Source organism: Oenanthe melanoleuca, chromosome 5 (assembly GCF_029582105.1).
Source record: "Oenanthe melanoleuca isolate GR-GAL-2019-014 chromosome 5, OMel1.0, whole genome shotgun sequence".
Classification (NCBI taxonomy): Eukaryota; Metazoa; Chordata; class Aves; order Passeriformes; family Muscicapidae; genus Oenanthe; species Oenanthe melanoleuca.
The window spans coordinates 32,550,722-32,577,355 of NC_079339.1; the positions used below are offsets into that span (position 1 = coordinate 32,550,722).

The 26,634-nt window shown below is 34.8% G+C and overlaps 1 protein-coding gene across 1 annotated transcript in view; it reads left to right on the top strand.

Annotated features, from left to right (window-relative positions):
• DPH6 (diphthamine biosynthesis 6) overlaps positions 1 to 26,634 on the top strand; it is a 186,333-nt gene that overhangs the window by 115,865 nt on the left and 43,834 nt on the right. The window contains 1 exon segment of the mRNA XM_056493602.1: positions 13,370 to 13,612. Coding sequence (XP_056349577.1) covers positions 13,370 to 13,612 — 243 coding nt within the window.

Below are 26,634 nucleotides of genomic sequence, written 5' to 3' on the forward strand. Positions count from 1 at the left end.
AACCATTTGGCTAAAATGGCAGCACTATCACAGCCATTTCAGCTACTATCACTGTCAATCCCAATGAAACTGAATGGGTGCAATTATGAGATATTTTTAGGCAACATACTTTATATAGACAGGACCTCTGAGGGCTGCAAATTCTAGGACACAGGGAAGGATGTGCAAGAACAGTACTTTCCACTTTAAATTACATGTTTCAATGTCTAATTAGAAAGTTTCAGTGGTTTCACTGCTGTCATCTGCTTTATGTCATAGCAAGGAAATAGTACATATTTTCATTCACTTTGGTTTTTTACAGATTTACTCTGTGTTTTAATGATATTTACACTACACAGAACTAAAGCAAGAAAAATTTTACATCACCTTGTGAGCCTCATATATTGTGGACCAGTTATCCATCTAGAGTTAAAAACAATGGTTGCAAACTAGGTTGCAAACAAATTTTGCCTAAGGCTTGAACCATAAATTAAAGTATTAATCGTCCCTGTTAGAGACAACTTTTTTTCCTCTGTCTTTTAAAATAAAAAAGAAAGTAGGTCAGAGAAATTTAGGATATTTTAGAGTATGTACAGTATTGTATTGTTTGCCAGCACCTAATTTACAATTACAGAGCTGCATGAATATTGAAATGATTCAGCTTCCCATTATAAATGTATGTGGCAGTTTGGTTGTTGATCAGTTTATGAAGTTAATGCAAATGAAACTGTCTTCCTGTCAGCATTTGAAATATATAATGCAGTCATGTTGTATATTCAGGGACAGGCCATTGACAGTCAATTAACAAGTTTGATTGGTATGTCAACTCATTCTTTTGAATTGTTAATAGTATGTTAATAGCATTCATTTCTTTGTGCAGTCCCATTTGCAGCTTCACAGTTACAGCTATTTTTTATGATTCTGAGTAACCTAAAATAGTGCCTTAATAATAGATTATTAAACACCTGTCTGGTGTAGCTTAGGGAGGTTTTTCTAGACTGGGAGTTTGCAGTGGATCCCTTTGATATTCAAATCAACAAATGATAGCCTTTTTATTCAAAACGTAAGTTCTTTTGATGGTTAGCTTGTTAAGAAATATTCAGCTCCAGTCTGACCTGATCTGGTTTCCCATGGAAAAGATCTGATGCTGTTTGAAGGTTCATAAATGGAATGCCAATGACAATTTGTTGTTGACGTTTTGCTGCCTCAGCCTTCAGATGCTGCTGGTTGATGTGCCGCTTTAGCTTCACCAAATAATGCTTGCAGGTAAATGATCTTCCGATTGATCAGATAGTTTCAAAGCAAAGACTTCTCTTCTGTGGTCTGTAGTCATGGTTTTTAGGCTTGGAGGGGTACTTTAAAAGATGCATCAAAGTTGACAGATGAATCTCGAGGCAAGGAATTATGGGAGACAGCAGAATTATGGGAATATTTTTGAGAGAATAACATATTAGCAAGAGTTTTGAAGACCTTCAAAGGTCTATCAAAGCAGCTCCCTATAGCAGATTTATTCCTCCTTTAAAAAAAATTAAAATTTGGCATACTGGTTAACTCTCAATTTCCTGTGTTGGGAAGGTGTTGAGCTGATTTATTGGTTTCGAATGATGTTTTAAATGGCATATTTCATTTGAATATTTTGTTCTGTGTACAAAGCCTAGTCCTGCAAGGTGCAATTTCTGCTTTTACTGAGGTTTGCATAAAATCAATTACATCACCTTGCAAGGCCAGGATATACAGTGAAAAACATTTCTTTACGTAAACATCCATGACATTTAGTTATCATTAAAGTCAATACATAAAAATAGCAGTTGGAATAACTCTTTTTCTCCACCTTTCTTCATATTACAGACATTATTCTTTTATACCCTTCACCATTCCCCATTAGTGCTCTTCCTGATTGTAGCACAGCTATTTTTCTGAAGAATCAGACTAGCTATTAGAAGTTCAAAACATACATCATAGAAACAGTTCATTTATCTTTGGTTTGAACATTTAATTATTCACTATCAGGATGTGATAGTTTTTCTGCAAAAACATGTAATTGTTTTTTGTTAGACAGCTATATGAGTTAACTCATTGAGATCTGAATGTCAGAAACTCAGGTTTGGAGTCAAATGCTGTGAGCAGTTACATTGCCAAATGTGAACTCTGGAACTGCACAGTGAAAGATGCTGTGTGTTAACTGTGCCTCGCTGGACTTGGTAACAAATAATTTGTGCTGATTAACTTAGGCCAAACTTAACAACAAAACCCAGTATTTTCTGAAAAATTCTGAAACGTAACTTAAAATGATAGTTGAACTGTCAAGTCAGGCAACTTCAATCTTTATGCCATAGAAATAAAATGTAAAATTTATATGAGACAGTTTCCATCACTGAAAATTTTGCAATTTTTGCATACTTTTTGAATACTGTGCTATGTTTAGCTGGTAATTAGATGCTCATTCTGTTGGGCTGAACAAGCAAAATGTTAGACATTTTCATTGTCATGCAAGGTTGTGTTTTCAGTAACATTCTTAATTTCCCTTAGCTCAAAAAGCAATATCAGATATTTAAACTGTCCTTGGCATAATTTGTAGACTTTGATACAGCCTCTGTTTTTGAAGAGATACCCTATTGGTTGTTTGTAAAATTTGAATTAAAAGTTGAACGCTTTTGTGATACTAATGCCATCGATATTGTTTCTAATTCATCATTTCTGTGCTTAAGTTTTAACCATTATACATCCAAGAGAACTTCTTGATATCTCATGTTCACATTAGGCTTGTGTAAACACTTTTATTTTATTTTCAAAAATGTGGTAAAAGCTCCCTCCCCCAACATGGTTTTTATTTTGTAATCTAGTGTCTTTTGAAGCCTAAATATTTCACAAAAACTCTATTCATACAGAATTATCTGCCTGAATGTTCTGTTTGAGTGTTCTGTTATGTAAGGCCCATTTTATGTGTCTTTCATAGTGTTTAGTGTTTATCATTTCAAAAATTATAAAGTAACAATGACCATTTCATAGCAGTTTGGAATGCTTGTCATCTCCTTTTTGGATAATGTTAGACTATCGAGATAGAAATCCTAATCAGTCATGTACCAGTTTTGATTTAAAGTTCATTATAAAGCTTTTGCACATCATAACTAATACTTTTCATCATAAAGTAGGATCATGTCATCCTATATTATTCAAGATCACGAATTTATTTAAACAAATTAGAGCAGTTCCAGTAGAAGATATTAAGAGATGTGCTTCCTGGAGTGCCCATTGTCACAACAGCACTATCATTATCAGGCAAAAGGAAAATACTAAAGAAGGGATTTGAACCTGGGTCTCAGCAATATTGCAGCTGATTAACCTAATTGCTAGATTATTCTTTGCTGCAGTCTGCCCCTCCCTTCCTCTTACTTAGCCCCTTTTAGTTTCAGCATTTGGCTTTCTACCCATTTTTCTATATCAAAGAGCTTGACTCTGTAATTAGTTTTTGCTAGCAAAATAACTACTTTTATTAATAATGCAAACAAGAGGTACGTAGTAAATTTGCACATAGAAAATTTGCAGGCACTGGTTCTTGACATCACTTAGTGATGTAAGATGGATAGAAACATGGTTACAGCTTGAATGGCCCTAAAAGAGATAAGTATTTTATTAGTAATTTTTTACTTATTAATATATTGTCAATATGGTGCAATTTCCAGTCCTCAACTTTCATTCTTTTAAGCCACTTAGAAAATTCCATGGAAATAAGTACTAAAAGGAATAAATTGAACATACGCAAAACCAAAAACTACAAAAAAAAAAAGAGAAAATGTATAATGCAAGATAGTAACTCCATACCCAGATGAATATGTATTACCATGCAGAATGTAATTATAATACAGTCATAATCTAATTATTAAACAGAATTAAAATATTTTTTTTACAGAAATTTAATTTTTAAATGCGAGTTACAGCTTTATCAATAAGTTCTTTTCTTGAAGTGCTGCCGATCTAAGTGAATATCTGCCCACTGAAAGCTCCATGGTAAATTCTGCCTCATTGCATGGTTAGGAATTTAATATTACTTTATATGAGGAGGTTGTCCACTCCATTTCTGATGAAAGGTCAGTATTTAAGCATACAACAAATAAATGTTGTGAAAATGTGTTTGGATGAGGGTATTTAGTGTATTTCTGAGGTTGTTGCTGTGTTTCACTAATTTCCATTCATTTTATTTTGTTTTGTTAGAAATCTTTCGATTTTAGAATAGTTAATAGCATGCATTTAACAAAGGCAATAATTTCCTCGTGCATTTTGTTTCTTGGATTGCACTTCATAAACACTGTAATTCAGATTACAACTGAATTATATGGATGTATAATACATCATCACTGTGAAACTGAAAGTTCTTTAAATTTATAGATCAGGTCATATCTTACTGCTCAGAACACAGAATTTTAGCAACGGATTCTTGCTGTACTGCTGGATTTAGTAGGATTTTGCAGTTGATACTAAGGAGTCCCTAATATCCAAACTGATTTCTTTGTCAAGCTTGGCTGAATTCAAGATGCAGAAAAGGTAATATGACATTAGTTGTGCCAAGAATATTAAGTATCTATATACTTACAACATCTTTGTTGAAAGTTTCAGTTTCTGTAAGTATAATCAGAACTTGACTTGCAAATTTTGCATTGGAAGATGTATCCCTAGAGAAAGATATTTGCTATTTAAGGAAGTATTATCACTGAAATAGGAATAAATAAGAAAAGGGCTGTGATAAATACTGCATGTCATGTTGGTTATATTTTATATGCATTATTATTGTGTATATTGTACAGGTATATCTAGCTGCATGAACAAAGTCTCCTTTCATTTCCACTGGGAAATGGTGGTTATAGGTGTTATAAATTGGACTTCTACACTAAATAATCTTTGTCATACATTAAGCTGTTTTAGTGTTGGTTATTGCTTAGGTAGTCATAGATTTAAGTAAAATCCATGTGAGAGTAGGTATACATAGAGAAAGCAAAACAAAAAAAAACAAAAAAAACAAAAAAAAAAAAAACAAAAAAAAAACAAAAAAAACACATTCTATGGCTCTATGAGAACTATTACTTTTACCTTACTGTAGTTACAGTTAACTTGTTTTCAGTTATCTGGTTCTTGATTTTATGCTGCTACTTCTTTATCATCTCCCAGTTATCCAAACCTTCTTAAAGTAGCCAGTGACAATTATGAACAGCACATTTCAAGTAAAAATATTAAGCCAAGTGAAGGCTGGGAACAAAATCTTTTCTGTAAGAATAGAATGTCACGGTGTTAATGTGTTTCATACACTGTGAATTACTGTCGTGTGATGAACAGCTTTCACTTTTCAGTACAGAGTATTTCTCTGCCTATCTGTCCCTCTTCTGTTTATAATCACATTAAACTATTTGACAGTTGGCATGAATAAGAATTGTAGACAGGTAGGAAAGGAAAAAAACCAACTCACTCTTGATAGGATTTTATGACTGGAGCCTTGATTCTCTTTGGATGCTGAATTCCACAACAGTGGTGCAGCTTTAAGTAGTAGCATCCTCATTGTTAATAGAAATTTAAATCTAGAAATTTCTACTGTGCTCTCTTGGACTGCTTTATCACTGTAGTGATAGTTGAACTGCTTATTTAGTTTACTGTAAGTAGAAATTGTCAGTAGAAGCTTCAGTTAATGTGGGGAGGAGATCATGAGATCCCTTTCTAAGTAGATTGTGTGTTTAAGGATAAAAGTAGAAGAGACGAAGTCTGTAATATAAACATATGTAGGTAGCTAAGGAAATCAGATCACTTTCTTTTTTGTTTTTGTCTTCCTTTAGATAGCATGTGTATGGATACAGTTACCCTATAACCTCTCTCCCTTATGTGCTATCCATTTCCCTAGAACTGCAGAGAAACTGTAGAGAAGAGTAGAGAAAAATGCAGAAATCGAGGAGGGAGGATTATTTTGTGAATATGCCAGCTGTATCTTTCTCTGGTAATATTTTATAAAGCTTTTGCTATGAAAATAAATTTAGGATTAAATAGTAAAACCACAAATGAACTATGTGGGAACCCCAAATAAGTGCTTAGGTCACTTCATGTAAGACATTTTCCACCTGAAAGAGGAGGCTAAAAATCTGGGAGGGGAGGTTAATTTTTACATCTTGACCCTGGCAGATTAAGATGCTTATCATAATTTGAATGCTGCTATGCTGAGCTATAAACTGAAAAACAGTGTTAATGAAGAAATCTAAACACTTGAAAAAGAGTTGGCCCTGGAGAATCATCTGAAGCTTTGATATCACCTGAACTTTTATAGTCTTCCTTTTAAATTATGGAAATCATGTCATACCTTTTGTAAAGGTTATCATACCAGTTTGGAGAATTTTAACAAATTTTATTCTTTGATTAGACCAATGACATGGGAACAGAGACTGCAACTTCTTTTGTCCTATACTGAACATGCTTCCAATAAAGAGCAGTTATGTTTTAATATAAACTGTTCAGCAATTCTTCAGTCAAGTTTTCTCCCTTGTTCTGAATGTCTGTATTTCAAAATATTTTTGCCATATGTTCTGGCATGAATTTTCATTTTTCCTGAGCTGTCTCATTTTCTTATTTGCTGCCTTTATTTCAAACCTATCTGTGTCCATTTTTATTATTTCTACTGGTGCACATTCTAATTTAGTATCCTCTATGGGTTTCATTATCATGCTGTTAATCCCTTCTTTCACTGACTTAATGAAGATGTTAAACAAAATCAAGCCTAATTCCAATCCCTACGGCACCCCACTTCAGTTACATTGGCATTTTCATTGCTCTTTCCTTACAGACTATCAGCTAGTTAACAGCATTTATAATTAGGAGAGTTAAAAAATAATTTCCAGATATGACTTATCAGATATTTTAAGAATCCTTACGAATTATAAACATTATCCTACCTTATCTCTGCATATATAATTCTCTAAAAAACACAATCACCTGCTGTGTACATAATATGCATTTTCTAAAACTGTGGTATCCATTGCCCAGGAGTTCATGTCCACATTGAGTCTTTACACTCTTGGATACTAGTCTCTTCTACCTTGTTTGCCTGGACTCTGACAAGGCTTTTAGTTTTTCTAATGTATTCCAATTTAAGTGTCTCATTCCCAATCCCAACCCCAATTGTTAGGAATAGACTCATCTGAGTACATTTTTCAAAAATTTGTTTTGTTTGGCATCTTTATTTGAAGTGACATGAATAATAAATGAGGAAGTGTTAATCAGTTTGGAAGTTTTACTCCATCTTTTAGATAAGGTATGTTCATAAAGCTAAGTGTTCTGCAATTTTTCACAGTTGGCAGATTTGCTAATGTGGTTGTGTGAGAACTTGTGATTTTTTTCAAAAGCTTGAGAGGAATGGTAGGCTTTGTAAAAGGTGGCAGATTAATAGTCATGAAGACTAGAATTCTACTGTCCCAGGGAAGAAATGCATCAAAGATTAATACTCTTGTTAGCTTGCTCATTTTAAAATAGGGAGACTGCTCTTTTTATATTTAGGAGAAAGCACCCTGCAGAACGTGGAGAACAGTTTATCCTCTATGGCAGTTAAGTCTTTGAACTGTCTGCTGTAATTTTCCATGAAGGAACTATGGGTACTCTGGGCACTAGCACAACACGTGGGTCAAAATATGTGAATTAAGTAGAGAATATTTTTACCTCAATTCTATTCATTTCCTCTCTCTATTGAAGATTCCAAGTTGACTAAAACAAGAATTGAGGAGAAGATTTCGGACTAGCGGTCATTCCCACATGTATGTATTAGATGGCAAGCCTTTTCCCCCCACTTCATTGGACTCTTTCTAGATGTTTATAACTACAGGTTCTGACTTTAAAAGCTGCATTTATTTTTGACTTATATCTAATTCTCCCTTGGAATACGAATGACAGTTTTTGAAGTGGGTTTTCTTCGTGAAAATCTCGGGTTTTTAATCTTTGTCTTCTGTAAATCAGAAGTGTGGGGATTTTATTTCTGTCAGTTGTAGAGCAGAATAAAATTGATTTGACATTGATCAAGACTTAAAAATAACCAATGCATTGCCAGAAATATGTATGCAACTATTACAATTTTCTGTGATATAACAGTTTTTAAAAGATTAGTTTCAAGCTAAGACTTTGACTTTACCTTTTCTGAAGTTTTTGACCTGATCATCCCTCTCAAGTGTGTACATTGAGCATTTTGTTAAACTTCAAGGTGCTACAGAGCTTCAGGAATGTATTAGAAGAGATTGCCTGATGTAAACCCAGCACTGTCAGAAGGTATTTGTTTTTTAGAGGATTGCAGAAGTGTTTACAATTGGGAAGTATAGACTATGACTAGGAGGTACTCATTGTGTTGGTTTAGTATTCATAACAGTATTGTGGCTTGTTCAGATGCACTCTTGAGTTTAAAGAACTGGCAGGTTTTGTGCTGCTCAGTGTTTGTATACTGTGTGACATGATACTTCTCCTTGGAATCATTTAAATTAGGAAATGCACAAAAGTTTTGAGTATGTTGATGGCATTATGACACTGTGTTCGATGTCAAATATGACTTTGTGGGATGATGTATCTTAATTTTCCTAAACTGCAGAGAAAAAAAAAATACAACCTACGTTAGCATTTATGAAATTGCAGTACTTTTTGACTTCTTGTTAAAAAAAATGTTCTATGAATTTTCAACCCTCAAATATATAAATTCAAAGAGAAAAATTTAAAACACACATTGATAAAATAAATTTTAATAGCAAAGAGCAATAAAAAATGATGAGTGTTTTGTAGTTTTGTAGCTTAGGTGATCATATACATATTGAAACATCCATCCCAAAATGAGAACTAACAAAATGGACTAACAGCATCTGAAAACTGAATTAGAAAACCTTTAAAACTGTGGGAATATTACAGTTCAATAAAATAGCCATGATATTATTTTAATTATTTTTAATTGTTATTTAGTTTTTTGACCTAACTAGGAAAAAAAAAGTCCAAAGGGAAGTTCTGAAGTTTTGAGTATGGTGTGCAAACATTTGACGAAGTTATATGTGAAGTCTTAGAAATTTAAAAAAAAAAATTGGTCAAAGGTAACAATAAAATTTGTTATTTTTATTGTTATTGCTATTGTTATTGTTATTGTTATTTAGGAATATATCTTTCATCCTTTAGCTACTGGTAACTGTACATTTTTTCTCAGAAGAAAGCTTGTATCAAACTCAAGTATGTGTTATGAACTCATTCCTGGAATTTTCAGATAATAAATTTGTAACAGTTCAAGAAAAACGTGAATTATATTGAAGGCTGGATGTATTAGAAACATGTTAGTCAGTTACAGTTTGTCTTCTTAGTGTGAACTTCAAGCTTTTCAATTACCTTTTAATGCCTTTAAAAAGTTTATTCCTACTAGTCAGCTGAATAAAAGATGTCACATTACAAAAAGCAATTTTGCCATCATTATCTAAAACAAGAGGGCCCTAGGAAGAAAGGATTATCATATATTGAATAAAAAGTTCACCACCTTGCAGCTTTAATCCCGTTAGAAAAGATTATTTCTATCTAACTTAATCAGCCAGAGGTCTTTATTGCCTGGAGTATTAATTGATTTAGGTCTTCATTAAGGTCAGAGGTACCCATGGCTGACCAGAGGCAGCCTATTAGTGTGTTGTCAGTTCTGCTTATTTACATTGACTGAGCCTAATGGGGGGTTGTGTCACTGTTAGGTCAGGGGGTCACCAAACCTTTTGTGCACCCTGACCTGTTAAAGGGCAGCAGTCACTCAGACACCAAACTGCATTCATAACAAAGATTTGGCTAATTGCATATTGACTCCTTCCTTCCAAGAAACATGCATTTGTGATGCAACTATTAGCATTTTCCAAAGTATCTGTGGATGAATGTTAGAAGTTTCCAGCAAGTTTTATATTGTCAGTTAATCACTAGCAAGTTTTAATAATACCAGCAGGAGCAGTTTCATAAACTTCCCATAGTTGCTCTTGGCCTTTAATAAAAAAAACAACTCAGTGCATATCTATAGGTATCCCATTACTTCTGTTTCTTTCTAAGCAGCAATAATTGCAGCTTTTCTAATTAGCAGATTAAGTTAGACCTCAGTCAATTAAGTCTGGTTTTCTCACTGTTTCTTTCCCTGATACATATATATATATGGGAGATGTGTTTTATATATATATGGGAGATATGTTGTGTCCTTTTGGTAACTTTGGATACTGTTAAAAGCTATTTCATGGAACAGAACAGTTCCAAGTGGCACCAAGTCAGTTCTTCTGACTATTCCTTTCCATGATATCGTAGATGCTTTCCTTCTTTTTTCCTAATAATTGAAAACATCTTAGGGGGGCAAAAAGCTACTATACAGCCTTCCATTGGTAAAAGCCATGCCATAGGTCTGAATTATACTTATCCCTGCAAGATAACTACACTGTGAAAAATAACAGTTCTCAAATAATCTCTTCATTTTCAATCTGTGAGAGCATGCCTTGCATCCTCTGAGGTTCTGATTGTCCACTGAACTCCCCTGATTATTTACGGTTGTGCTGACTGAGCAAAACAGCTGCTAAACTATCATCTTAACTTATAAGGACTCACCTTTCATTTAACTGGCAATGATGCAAATGAAAATAAAAAGGGAAGGAATGTGGAATCACATGTGGCCCCATTTATAACCCACTTACTGCTGTGAAGCAATATTGGAAATAATTTTATACAAGCTTCTCAGTAGTATGAAGCTTGAGTTTTCAGGGCTGTCTTTGGTTCAAGTCTTTACTTAAATTTTAGCACTGGAAATATGTGTATGGTCTGCAGTGAAAATCGAATCACCAGTGAGACATGCACTGTATACATAGTGATCCTCTAAGCATCAATATAGATCCTTTCTATTGTAGCTCTGATTCTACACTGAGTTTCCTGGATAATGCAAGTCCGCCAGGCTGGATACACTCTGAGTCCATATCCTGAAAGATCTTCTGTTATCCTCCTAAATGCTCCAAAAAGATAAACTGTTGCAAGGTTCTAGCAGGGTTTTGCAGAACACTTTCACAGCACAAGCACTGACACCATACATTGTGACAGCTCCTCTTGTAAGATTTCAGCACTGTGAACAAGATAGTATGATGACTTCCCTGTTTTAAATGCCTTTTACTCTGCTAACAATTTTCTGTATAATGCTTCAAACATTCCAGAAACAACGTCTTGAAATCTGCTAAAACAGCGTTTGTACTGGTTTGCTGCTTTGTCCTTGCTGATTATTTATGCTTGCTTTTCATGACTGAGTCACTGGGAAAGAGAAGAGAGACGCCCCTCCTCCTTCCCTTATTCTAAATTATATCCCCTGAAATACAGTTGCTGCAAATCTGTGGCCATTTTTTTTTATCCTTTTCCCCTTGCATCCACCCTTCCATAACATGGTGGCTTGTTGGGAACATTGTTTTTCTATTAATTGCATCTTAAGATACAAACAAGTATGTTAGGAACAGAGGGGTTTTTTCAATTGGTTTTTAAAAAACTCTGCAAAATTCCCACTGAATCTTAGCCAAAAGTAGTGCCAATTTTGCTCAAATCCTTCAGAGATTTTTTTATGACCTTGCTTATGACCAGTAGGGCTAATTGTATCAGAACTGTCCAGGATACTTTAAGAAAGTGCTATCTTGGTCTGTATTTCAAAACACTGACAGATATTTTGTCGTTAATTAGTATTCATATTATGTCTCAAACAATCTGTTCAAGAATAGGGGAAGTGAACTGGTTGAACAGCTCTTCTGTCTACCTAATAATTAGCATGGGTGATGCATGGAAAACCAGCAGCTCAACAGGGGAAAGAAGGAAGAAATACCGTCAGTGTGGGGTTTTTTTCTGTAGAAGTATAAACTACCTGCATTGGAGTTTTTGACTAATGCACGGATTTCACTTTACAGAGGTGAAAAAGAATGGTTTGCTTTAAAAACAAACCTGTGCCCCTCTGAATCATATCTTTCTGAATTTGTTTCTCATCTTGTCAGTATGCCACTTGGTAGCTGGCTGGACTCCCTTGTTCAGTGGCACATATTTTAAAATAGCGCTGTAAAAAAAAAAAGACCATTTGTTCCTATAAATCAAAATATTGCTTTCATGTATCTTTTCTAAATTCAGGATTATATATAGCATTATCAAACAATATTTCAGGTATTGTAAGCCATTTAAATAGTTGATGTGTGTCGGTTGATATATTGTTTTGTCTCTGCCTCCTCCCCCTCTTCAGCTGCTAATCATAGAACTTGTATGCCAAATTGTATAAGATACTCTTCCAATAGTTACATGTGTGAGTCTTTTGTGAGACGCAGACAGTTATGAGGACAGATTTGGAGTTGCATATGGGTCTGTCACATGGTTTGATTGCCATGTCTTCTAGGACACAGATTTCTTTTTTAATTATTCTTAATTCTGAGGAATTTTTGCAGTTTATACAGTAAGTTCTGCAAAATTCTTCTGAAAGATTCTTTGCACAGTCCATTTTCTCTGTCTTTACTCCTAGCAAAATTCTTCCTGTGCTGATTTCAAAGCTGCTTACGCCCACCTTACTTCCCACTTCTATACTTAGTTATCTTTTGATAGTGAATAAAATTTACTGTTTCACTGATTAGGAAATGCACAGACGTTCTAGAGAAATGCAGCATAAGCCGATGAAAAGTTTTGATATTTACATTGAGATTTTATAAAAAAAATCTTCGAGATGTCTGAATAATAAGAATAAATGTTTCCTTTGCTGGCTGCTGTTAAAAAAAGTAGGTCTTCAGAGTGTTGCCGGGAAGATTTTGGAAAATAAGCTCAAAGTAACTGCATTGCAGTAGTAAATCTCGCCACGCATTAAAGTCCATTTTCAAAAAGTGACCCATCCCTTTATTCAAGTAGCATTCTTCAGGATTTTATTTTCAATCTGCAATTTGCTTTTACCTTCTAGTGGAATATCATCATTTCTGTTCATACACAGTTATTTAGGTGTTCTGCTAATATATTTTTACAGTATTTCTAAATTAGTTTACTAAAGATATTACAGATATGTACTGATACTTTCTTATATGGTTTTCTATAAAACAAAGCTTAAGACATATAAGATGAAAAAAATAGCATTGTACCAAAGATAACGTGCATCATTGCTCAAAAGGAAAGAAAAAAAGAGTGAATTTAACCATGTTGGGCATCATTGTGGTCCAGCAGCTGTAACAGTCCACATCAGATTATTGCTTTGAGCTGACACATACGTCCGTGCATTATCTTCAGACTGGCACGTTTGATCTATTTGTAACAAATGATGGCAAAGAACAGTACTATTGAAAGAAACAAGCTGGAAGGCAGAAAGGTGCTTCTCCCAGAGCCTTACGTATGTGCTGTGCCTCTCTGGCAGGTTGGCGGGGTCGCGTTCTGCGCGGGACAGATCGCCCTGGTGCCCTGCACGCTGCAGCTCATCGGCGGCGGGGTTCTCGCAGAGGCCAGCCTTTCCCTCCGGCACGTTGGGCGAGTTCTGCAGGCCACGAGCCAGGGGGCTGCTCTCCACCACGTCATCTCTGCCAGCTGCTACGTGACCGACAGCAAGAGCATCCCTGTTGCTCGCTCCATATGGCAGAAGAAGTTGAGAGAATGCAGAAAGGTAGCTGCCCTGCTCGTTTTCTTCCTTCTGGGTTGTCTTCTTTTCCTCTCTGAGTCTTGAAGTAATGTCAGAATTTTCGCAGAACATTTCAGAAGGGTTCAAGCAAAGGTTTGATTGAGCTGTTATGTTCTGGCTCATAAGTGGTTGTGCACAATTCAGAAAGGAAACTACTTAATAGAAAGTTATATTCACCACTAACTTTGTCTTAATTCCCCAAAGCATTGTGTTAAAGAACTCTTAAGGAACAGTCAATTTCTCTAAAAAAAAATGTGAACAATACTTCGTTTGAATTACTTCTGTCCATATATTTCTGCATAATGAGAAAATGGGCATTTTACTTCAACTTTTTGTCAGTTGTTCTGTTGAGGATTTTTTCCCCACTTGCTTACAAACAATATTGTATGATAACTGAGTTTAGAAATGTACTGCTCATTGTTGCTTTATATTAAGCTGGACTTCTAAGATGTCATCTGGACATGCCTGCTGGTTAACACTTGATTAACAGCATAATAATTTTCACAGTGGTTTATAATGATGCCATAGTAATTCCTGATTTGTCTGTGCCCCTTTCCATAAAATGTTCCACGGAACACCCAGACAGCATTAAAAGGTAGTGGCTGCAGATGCTGTAAATGAAACGCAACTTCTACCCAAATGCATAAAAACCAAATGCATAATTGCTGTATCATTTGATATAGCCTAATTATTATGTTTTCTGGGTTCTTGGAAGCATAGAAGATGTTAATATTTTCATAGAAGAAGGAAAAAAACACCTGAAACTTCTATTTGCTTTTGTCTCCAGTCTCTGCACATGGCAAGTGTCTTCCTGTGTAAAGATGTAGACTTCACTTACATGCTTATGCACCTCAACTTTTTTTACTAACAAAAACCACTCCTAAATAGTGTTTATTACTCCTTCAAGACAAGATTCAGATCCAGTATCAAATCTGAATTAGTTTTTTTTAAATATATATTAGATATATATATTTAAATAATTTTTTTAAATAAATAATTCTGTGACCAATTAGTAATATACCATGACCAAAAACTCTCTCTGCTTTCTGATTTGCAATACATAGGATTGGAAGACAGACTGTTTGTTACTAAGGTGGCTAGGCAGAACTTGCTTTTTTTATTTTTTTTTAAACTACCTGAAAAACACTGATGAAGTTGCATACTTTTGAGCTATCACTAACATCTGTTCCATGTCACTTTTTGATTGTTCAAGCCATAGCATAAAAAACTGATTGTTGGCTACATGTACTCCCATGAAGTCATAGCTGCCTGACAGTTTTCAGGAATCTTCAACATCCTGCAGCCAGACAATCCTGTAGGATGTTCATCAGTCTTATGCTGTGCTTATCAGATCTTGATTCAGTAATGACAGTATCAGAAAGGAAAAAAAATAGATAATGTGTGCCAAAGCACCATCTAAAAATGCTTTGGAAAAAACCTGAATATAAATGGGAGTGAAATGTTATTAACAGCTGCATATTGTTGTTTCTATAATTTTGTCAATAGGAGGTTCAGACAGAGGAATTAAATTTTTTTATTAGTAGGGGTTTATGTTCAAAGTAAAGCAGAAAAAGATACTTATCAAAGATTTCTGTTACAAGGAACTAGAGGGGAGAATTACCCTGCCCTGAAAATACGGTTGTCCTGTTAATGAAAATAGAGATTTTGTATTGAAAAATGATAAATTGTCTTTTAGGAACTTCTTGAATTACAGAGAGAAATATCAATTACTTCTAAATAAATTTAAATATTTTTTTTTAAATCTGGATAAATTATAAAAAAGCGGATTTTAGGTTAATCTATTTTTTTCCTGAGGAAGTATTTCATATATTATAAACAGAGAAGTGGCTCTAGTGAGGATGGGAGGGGACTGTAAGAGAAGGAGCAAACAGTAACAGTAAGCAGGCTGCACCCCCTAGCAACTTCTAAGTTGTTTCAGTCACCCAGCCTCTGGTCCCTTCTTTATTCAAGCATCATTCCTTCCTTCTTTACAACTCCTTTCTACTCCTGTCACCCTGATTTCCCTCACTCCGTATGGCAGCTCAGTGCCTGCGCTCCCAGCATCATTCCTGCTATAACCCCCTCAGCCTCCCTGAGCTCCAGTTACCCACAGTCACCAAGGATTGTGTCCTTAGAACTGGAATACAGCCCCTGTTCCTCTCTCTCCTTCCTTCACATGTCCCTTTGAGTCACAGCATCATTGGAAAAGCCATTTAGGGTGACAGAGGAAACAGAAATCTGGTGGAGGGATGTAAGATTGTAGTAGAAAGGAAAAAAAAATTGTGGAGAGGGAAGGATAAGAAAGCAGCCTCACTAAGGGTTCACTCAAAAGATCACTACCTAAATCACCTGGCAAGTTATATTTGGATTGACATATTGAATGTACACAAGAGAGGTTTCCTCTGTTAAAACTAAAAAGGTTTTGTAAAAATTGAGATCTACAGTGAGGGAGCTGAAGTTAGCATTTAATTCTGTAGGTGCATAAAACTGAATTTTTGTTGCTGGAGAAATTAAAATATAGTTAAGGGAAGCAGTGGTTAAAATTAAAAGAGACTGCAAAAATAGCATATAGACAATTATGCAAAAGAATAATTAAAACCTAGGAAGTCTTATAAGAATTAACAAATATGAGTACCAGCCATCATCTGCTTTCTTCCACCCTATTTTTAAATTCCTTCCACAGTTTCTTTGAGATCGCCAGGCATATTTAGGGACATTTCAATACTCTTGAGAGGAGATAAACTGAGGGACCTTCTCTAGCATACCTAGTAGCAGTTGTGTGGTAGAACAATTTCAGTTTAATCCAGCAGTTAGCATTTAGGGCATTTTTGGGCTTTGTGTCTTGGTGCTTTTTTTAAGCAGCCAAAAAAAAATAAGCTTATACCATTGCTAAAACTTTCTGGAAGAAGAGCTGACAGTTTTCCAATTAAGTCTCATCTTGTGTTTTTCTTTACTTCACATCTTTTAATGACAGTGTCATGTAATATGATGATTTTATAAGCGGTTTTGCTAACTCACTCAACAGAGTAATCAATAGAAAAAAATAAGCCAGATGGGTTGCAGTCCATTTGTATTGGGTGGGACAGATGGCATTATTGATAGATGGAAATATTCCAAATAATTATTGTATAATGATATAACAGTGACTGTGCCTGAAAAATTTTATTAATTTACTTTGTGAATGCACTTTACTCAGTAGGGCTTGAGTTGTACCATTTAGACACTTCTCTCAATATTTTGAGTTGGGAGCTGAGTCTACACCCTAACTTCTCCTTCCCCTACCCATGGGCTTTCTGTCAGAGACTTGCCTGCAGTATTTTGTTAGACAGTTTCAAGTGGTGGATTGTAGTTCTGCCTAATACAACAGATTCCCCTGGGCTTGCTGAGGTGGGCAGGATCATTATTTCATATTTTTTCTACCTCTGAATGCTTGTTTTTTGCTTTCTCTTGTTATCCTCACCAATGCAAAGAAGAAATGTGCTGTGCTGTCTCAAGATTTCAGGCATTCCAGCTTGCTTAACTGCTGTGTTTTCTTTTTCTTGCATCTTGCTGATTCCTGGCAAGACTTGGTATAGCTAGATAAATAAAATATATAAATTCTGATAAACTGTATAATGAATACTCATTTCCACTGTTGCTATTCAATTGTATATTCCATGGAAAAGTACTGTGAATTAATTCTTTCTGTGAGATAAGAGCACATTAACTTCCTAGCAGAAAAAATTTGAGGCAGTTTGCTGCTTTTGAAATAAATTTGTTTAGAAAATGTCTGAATGCTAAAGATTAGTTTCAGTTATTTTGGTTGGATGAAATATATACAAAACTTGAAGGCAGATTTTCCAGAACTCTCTGAAAAGTTATCTTTGATTTGTTTGTTATAAAAAGAAAAAAATTATCGGGAAATACTTCAGTGTATTTAGTACACAATGTTCTGTTATCAGTGGAAAGTTTAGAATTGGTTGTGTTTGGAAGTGAACCCAAAACATTGGTGAATTGAGATTTTGAGACAGTGAAAACAATATAGTTTGTTAAGATTATAAGACTGAGTTGCATAGAAAGATAATATTTAATGTAATAGCAAGACGTATTAATAGCACTAAGATCATTATATCTTTATTTTCAGCAAGTCACTTTACACATAGTATTTTTTTTCCTTAAATTCTGATATTATATGCCATTTCTCCTCTGAGTTATCATGCCAGGCAGCTGCCAATGTATTTTCCATCCTCAGTAATGAAAAATCTCCTTGATGAAATACTTTGTGTGACATAAAAATGTATCTTTTTACTTTTATAACACTGCTTGCATTAGTTGTCTGATACTCTCCCACCAATAATTTTCTGAACAAACATACTTCAAACTTTAGAAGTTCACCAGCTCATCTTCTTCTGACAGAAGTTTTCTTTGTTTTTTTTTATGGTAAGAATTCAGGATGAGTGGCTGTGATTTCATGATTGTTTCAAATCCAGCAAATAGTGCTGCAGTTGACTTTCATTCAGTCAGGAATGCCAGTCAGGTTGTTGACAATGTGTGTCTTAATAGTGTGTAATGCAGAAGTGATGGAAAAAAGATTCACAGTGTTTTATCTGATATATATTGTGAATGGGTTCCACACTTATTTCAGCACTTGGTAACTTCATGCCAAATTTTAAAATCTAAATTAAAACCTTTTGGACCAGATTTCAAAATTGCTTAGATGTCAAAAGATGTAAGTATACCCAAACTAGAATTTTTAAAGATATCTAAGAGCAGTCATCTAGGGCACTGGGCCCTGTATTGTAACTTCTTTATAATACCATTGCTGCTTTCCTGTATCTTTCCACTTTGCCTTACAAATAATGTAGGTCCCAAGTATAAACAAGTTAAATCTTGAACAAGAATCCGTCTAGCTACATGCAGTTGTTTCCTGGAGTAATTAGTGTGTTTTCATGGCAGTCATTTAGAATGGCATCATGCATCTGTAACAGCAGTCTGTGCATTGTTCAGACATTCCTGTCCTGTTTGAAGGATACAGACTGTCATGAATTTAAATAAAATTCATGCATTCTCTAACACTTTATCCTAAGTACAACAGAAGTAGCTTATGCTCAAATAGTGCAAGTTGAACATTTTTCTTGCTGCATAGGATTGGACAAAGAGAAAATTATATACTATACTATATACTACATATATATACTATATACTATATATATATATATATATATAAAATATACTATAAAACTTAAAATGAAGTATTGAAAAACCTTCCCAGATTTCTGAGAAGATGCATATTTTTTCACCATCCTGAACAGATGTTTCTAAGCCAGTAAGACTCAGGTACACATTTTTGTCTAATTTATTATATGTATTAATATTTTTATTTAATTCAATTGTTAGATTTCCAAATAGTGTTGTAAATTGTGTGTCCTATAGATAATACTATAGGTAATACTAACTTAATTGGTCTCCTTATACCAGTTTCTTGAACAAAATAACCAAAATATTAGTAGTAAAAGCAAACAAGTATTATAAAGGTAAAATGACAGATTAGAGCACTGCTACCTTTACATTGCCATAAAATCTCACATAGGTTAATTAATATGATTTGTAATATCACCAGAATAAAAATAAATATTTTTTAAAAGCATTGCTGGCAGCCAGTACCTATGCCTACCAAAAATTCAGTAGGAGGAATATGCATGTTTCTGTTTCCCCTTTTTTGTCCCATCAGGTTCATAACATCCATTTTGCTACTAGATGCTATTTTGAATGTTCCACAGTTTGATAGCCCACATTCAGAACACACAGTACATTAAATTGCACAATACTAGTGTGTCTTTCATCTTATGCCTGGTGTATTTCATTTCCCCTGTGTTCAGATTAGACAAAGCTTTTCTACTCATTTGGAGCAACTGTAATGAGAATATTTAACACAGGTCAAAGGCAGATAGTGGAAATACAGAGGTCCTTGGAAATAGTCTGCCATTTGACACTGGGCAACAATGGGAGGTGAAAGGTTTGCCACTTGAACTTTTTTTTAAAGAAGACTGTAATATTATATTTGTAACATTAGGAAAGCTTTAATAATGTTTAAAAATTAGTATAGTTAACTAAAAGAACATTACTTTAACTAAAGCTATTTTTGGAAATGGAATATATGTGTATAAAAATCATATGATTGCATAATAGTCTAAAGATTATGCATGACTTTAACTTGCAGAGTATAAACAAAAAAATATGAGCAACAGAAAATAAGAAAGGAGAGCATTTCTTCTATGATCGTTTGTGGAGATATCTACAGATACAGCCAAATTCTCAACTGGTATAAGTCAGCATAACTGTGATTTCCTTGAACTGATTTACACTAGCTTATTTTCCATTTACAGGTAATATATCCATGCATTTGAATGTTGTTTTTCAGGTAGACAGAGGGAAGAAATGCATGTCAAGTTATTCAGGGAGGTAAACAGCCTAGTTTATCCAGGCTGACTGATCTTCCCCTGCAGCAGATACCTTATAAGACTGGTTTTGAGTGATTCTTCATCTCCTTTGCTGAAAACATTAATTCTGTTTTGAGCCTGTCACTTTTGTGCTAAGCAAGAGTGCATATATGCATCCACTGTTCACTCTGGTCAGAACCTCTGGTCAAAAGTCTAATGTGTGATGACTGTGAAAGCCATTAACAGTTTCACCCCTGAAGCAAGTACCTGTTGTCACTGCCTCATAGAGGGACAAATGCCATTTTGGTTGAAAAGTGATCAAGGCCCAACTTATACTCAAGGAACTTCCCTATTAAACTGTAGTCCAGATTACATGTAGGGCACTTTAGATGCCCACAATGAAGGATTGAATTTCAGGATTTCATGACTTTCAAAGTTTTTTGTTCTCCCTTGGATGAGGTAATCCTGTTGATCAGGACTGAAAGAAGAGCCATATTACCACCTAAACCTACATAAACATTAGCAACTCATCCTTCCTAAAACTGCAGCAAGGTAATCTCTTTCAGACCACAAGAGGCAGTCAGGGGGAAATCCCAGATCATATGACACACCATGCTCAGCCATAAAAATTGGAGAACTTGGTCTTCCAAGGTGGCTATTCCCTGCTGGCTGGTGGGAGGAGGTGAAGGATTGGCTTTGCATTGCTGTTTTTATTATGTTCACCTACTAAATGTCCTTACCTCAGCCCAAGAGTTCTCTCATGTTTGCTCTTCCTATTGTCCCTCCCATCCTGCTGGGGCTGGGGGGCAAGCAAGTGGCTCTGTGGAGAGGAAAATGCCTGGGACTCAACACCTCAAGCAGATTCAGCAAATTATCACTGAAGACAACTCCACAATTAACTAGGAAAATTCATACCTGACCTCCCTCGTCAAGCTTCAGTCAAAATTAGAACTCAAAATATCATCTCTTCCCTTTGAAACTATGCATTAATCTTGTCTCTATTCAGATACATTAATGTTCAACTATCAAAAAACCAAAAGGGGGTAATAAAAAGTAAATTAACTTGGGAAAGCATCTTCATTCTTCTAGTGGAAATACTTCTTTACTATTTTATTGTTTGATCCAAAGTATCCTACTAAATTTCAGTACTTGATTATCCTCATCTCTAGTTATTTGTGCTGGTCATAATAATAATTTAATTTACTCTTCTTCCTCCTCTTCTCTGAAGGATATCACATGGTCTTCAAAATTAATAATAGATCTTTAATTTTCTTATTCATAAAAGTCAAAGTAACTCAAAAATTATTTATGCTTTCCTGTACTCCACTTTCAAAAAAGCACAGTGTGAAAGTGAGCTTTTTATTTTGAAACTTCTTTAAATTTTTGCATAGCAAAAATGAGCAGTGCTCCCTGGTCAATACCCAGTTACATGCATGCCAGCTAGCACTGAATAAGCTTCCTCCCTGTTTTTATTCATTTTCATTGATGAAAAATAAAAATGCATCCAGCTGATATGTTCACTTCTCATCAGTCCTTAGGATGTAACACCATAAACACAGGGGATAACACTTGAAATATAACTTTGATTTTATCTTGGATATTATTCAGTGTTAATATTGTGCAGGTCTTTATGCATCTCACCTATAAGCACCTTTGTGGAACCACCCTGGCCATCCTCTGTAGGAGACCAAAATAGTTACTTTTGCATATCTATATATCTATATATCAATGAAGAAACCAGTCTGAAAGAGGATAGTGCAACTGTTTACAGAAGAAAATACTGATTGTGAACCATTTTTAATTAAGATGGTGATTTTGGTAAAGGCTTGTTGTAATTTGTCAAAGGAGTGTTTGTGTGGAGTTGCATATAGCAACCCAGCAATGCACAGTCTCATAGGCTCTCTGTGCATGTCCTGCAGATCTACATGGAGGAGGCATACATCTACAGATTTTTCTCTCTCTCCCTTCTCTTATATGTATTTATGCATATATAAATTATATATATATATATATGCACATTACAAGCATATCCATGAATATGTATTTGTAATTTTTCTTAGTATAATGACTTTTAACAAGGTTATATATTAATACATGTCACTTAAAGGCCATTTACTGAAAACCTTCCATTCTAATCTTCTGTACACGGTGTCACCTGCCTTCAGGAATGTGAGTTAAGATCCCATTATATATTTCAGTAGTAATCTGAGAGACATATTTTAATGTTCAGAAGAAAAATTTGCTTTCCATACAGCTCATTCCAGTGACTGCTGAGAATGGCTACAGATTTAACTAAAACTTGGCTTAGAACTTGTAGGTTATTGTGAACTTTCTCTCACAGTGGATCTGGCTGGGGTGGATTTAATTTTCTTTACAGCAGCCCCAATAGTGCTGTGTTTTAGATTTGTGGCTAACACTGTTCATAGCAGACCAGTATTCAATATTGTCTGTTACTGGACAATGCCTGCACAGCAACAAGACTTTCTCTTTCTCCTACTTTACCCATACCTAGCAAGAAGTCTGGGGTTTGGCTGAGCTTGGAGGAGTTGTAGCTGAGATACCTGAGCTGAATTGACCAAAGTATTATATTGTATTATGTATCATATAGATTCATTATTTTTGATTGCACATCTTTATATCATGTCACTAATCAAGGTGGCTACCACAATGAGGGAGAGGCTGACAGTTACTGCAAGTTTAGTAGTGGCACCAGAGTTTTCAAATTGGTTTTCTTCTGTCTCCTACAGCATCAAAATTTTCTTCCTTGTGTACTACAAAATTTAGTTACATGTTTGACAAGAGTAGCTAATGATGCTGTACATGTGCAGATGAACAGATGATATAATTAGAATATGTAAGGTGAAAGCTGATATTCTGTTTGAAAGTTGGATCCAGAGCTCATTGTCGAAGTTCAGAAGGAAGCAGACTTTTGACAAAAAGGTCCTTGCCATCAGTGTCCAAAATTCAAATTCTATCATCAAATCTGTTAGCCTTAAAGCCCACAAAGTGGATTTTGACCATTAACTTTGCTCATTTTCTATCCCATTTGGGTAAACCCATTGCAAATTATTTTCAGCTGAAATCTTTCCATCTTGAACATCCTTACTTCACTTCAACTCTTTTTCCTAAGTGCTTATTTTTGACACTACACATGAAGAATAAAAACCCTCAGAGTGACAGTCTGTGATCATGTTTCATGTGACAGACTTCATTTGCTTTCAGTTTGTATTGCTATCAATTTATGACTTTGTTCCTTAAATACTTATCTTTTTTTTTTTTTCCACATTGTAACTGATATATTGAATGATATGTTTGAGAGGTATTTCAAGGAACTTAACTTCAGTCATTAACTGGTTATGTCTTGGCTCAGGAACCTTTAGTTTGCTGAGAGAAAGTTACTATTTTTTAAGCAAATAAAACAGCTTTTCGATATGTAATTATTTTCTTATCAATTTTACATTTTCATGCCCTTTTGAGCATCTAGCATGCAGTGCTTGAATTTACATTTAGCTCTGCAGGAACTGCTTTAAATATTATTATTAAGAAGGAAGAAATCGAAAATCAAAGTGAATTTTTAGTACAATAGCAAGGTATAGGAAGGTGGAATTGCAGCAACAGCAGCCTGGATTAGTGTATGGAACTAACTCACAGCTTGATGGAAAATCCCTGCTGGGGAGGAAATGTAGGGGAACTGGCAGAATTTTGCTACATCTGCTCCCTACTGCTAATAAGCTTTAGCCCATTTCATTTTTATTATGCTTGGTGTTTAGATATTTTGCTTCCAAAATTATATCTGTAACTATGAGAACACATAAAAGGAAGCTCGACAGGTAGGGCTGTTTAAAAATTTAAAACTATCAGCAAGGGATGTTAAAGGCCATAATGAGTGAGGTGGTTGCCTTCTCAGTGTGGGATTCTAGAGTTCAGGCACTTCAATGCTGGTAGAAAGGCTGAGCAGAAGTATTGGGTAAAACCGATTTCATAGCTTGAGTGGCTTGTACAGCCAGAAGGCACTATTAGATTATTTATTCTGACCTGTATATCACAGACCATTACATTTCACCCAGAAATTCCAATTTTGAACTCTGTGAGTATTCTTGCACTAAAATATATCAGACCTTTGGAGTTCCAAATACTTTATGCCACAGGGTGAGAATGAAAAGGCTGAGCTCTGCATGCAGTAGGAGGAGGGTTTGTCAGGTTGGTAAGTGCACATGGTAGCATGACTATTTCTGCAGAGTAAGGCAAACAACCAAAGGCTTGTACATAAAAAGTGGAAAACCATTCCTGATCCCTTCAAATTAAGGAAAAAAGATGTAGATATTCTTATTGTATCAGAGCACTTGTATCAGAGTTCTGCTGAAACCAAAAACAGTTCTCTAAAACAAAATAAAATAAAAATTTAAAAATTAAACCTCCACTCCCCAAATCAGCTATAATAAGCAAAAGACTTAATCTGTCTCATGATACGTCCGTGGGAGTAATTAAGAGGGAAAATGAGTCATGTCCATTTTTAAAATTAATAATAATTGTCTAATTCTGCATTTCAGGCATTTTGCCCCTTTTGCAGACCTGCTGGCAGCCCTGTGCTTCTCAGTTTCCCAGTCCAGACCCATTCACTGCAATACTTTGAACATGTTTTTTATCTGAATAATCAGTGCTATAACTAATATCTATAACCAACTAAAAATGAGAGGGAAATGGTATTGCATATTTTCCATTTGATATTAGCACATGCTTACCATAACTGATTATACATTTTAAAATCTTTCTTTTACTCTGATGGGGGCATGATTATCACATACAATTATAAAATGTATTTTGAAAAGAGACTGAAATGTATAAAATTCATTGAATAGTTGAAAATTTGCTGTCTGTGGGGCTGATGAGACTGTGCTTTTAGACAATGGGTTAGGACAATATTGTGATACTTAGCTGAGGAATGATGCAAAAAAGAGAAGCAGGAGATGCTTCTTCATTACTGTGCATGCAGAAGCCTATGTCTGTCTTTCAAAAGGCCAGTTTACATTTTTTGGTTTCTTTCAATTTATTCTAACAAGGAATTATTTGAGCTTCCTTTGGAAGAAAACTTCCAAAGTTAATAAGTCCAGAAAACAGAGGTGTTAGCCTAGTTATTGCAGACTCTGTGTGCATTCTTCAGGCTTTCAATTGTTTATTAGTTCTAGAGACTTGTTCAAAGCTGATTATGTCTTCACAGAAATGTGATCATGATTGCTCTTGTTTTGATCCTGTCAGAGCTTCTCTTGTTTCTGAAGTAAAAGGATGAAAACACAGTGATCCAACAATAGAACAGAGAAATAAAATTAACAAGCAAATGATATCCTTCTGTACTAAATATAATCAAAAGAGAGCTTGTAAGCTTGTGTCTTAAACTTCAACAGAACCCTTTTTTCTATCACACAGAAATGATGAAAATTTATACCACTTCTTGGCCTCTGTTGACAATCATGGTAAAAGATAGAATAGCAAGTTTTTAAATTATTCTGTTTGAGCAATATAAGCTATAGATCATGTAAAGTTATTGAGCTGGTTTCTTATGAACACTCTATTTTCATGAGTTCTATATTTGCTTTGCTTTTTTATGTAATGCTTACCTATTCCTCCTGTGCCACTATTCAGAGACCATTCATCATGAAATTTTTGATTCTGCAAGGATTTCAACACATCCTTCATGCACCAGAAAGCTGTCTCAACTTATTAATCAAGCTTCCTGTATATTTATTGTGGGATTTGGGTCCTATGAGTGTTGTTACTTAATTTTTCTGGTAGTTTCTACTGATGTACTTGGTTGACTATTGTAAAATTTTAGCTTATCACCTTGTCTAATCCTAATAATAGCCATCAATATATTGTATAGATTTAAAATTCCCTATACTCTCACTAAAATAACTTGGGATATGGTCATTTCATCCTTCTACAAGATGCACCTCTGAGAAAAGTTAAGCTGTTATGCTTGGCATGTTAATTGTCAACCATTTCATATCTAATTATTAATTTTACATCACTAGCTACATGCAGATTTCTTTTCAAAATTACTAAAATGAAAATTTAATTTGTATTTTTTTCTCATGTGAGCAGGCAGAATTATAATCATATCAAAAGAATACGTTAATTAGAAATCCACTCAAATTACAAAAATTGGTTGAAAACACTCTGAGAAATAGTACTACCTCTAAATTTCTATATTCCTATTTGTTACCCTGTATCTGCTTTCCCTTTGTAATGTTTCTGTTTTCTAAAGACAGCTAAAAACTCCACAAAAAAGAAATTATTCTGAAAATTGTGCTATCAGATGCTGCTACAAAAAATAAAGTACCACTTGGTTTGCTCTAGACTTTCCATGATTCAGTAACACCAAAGTACAGGCTCAGTTTCCCAGTTGACATTGTACAAAATAGTTTCTACGTGACACAGTGGTTACTGAGCTACCTCCAGCTTTATCCAACATGCTGAGGAATGAGTAAAGAAGACTAAAATTTCTGAAGAACTTGTCTCTTTTCATATTTACAGCATTTATTCTACAACAAATATTCAGTTTATAAGACTTCATTTTTAGTCTTCCCATTT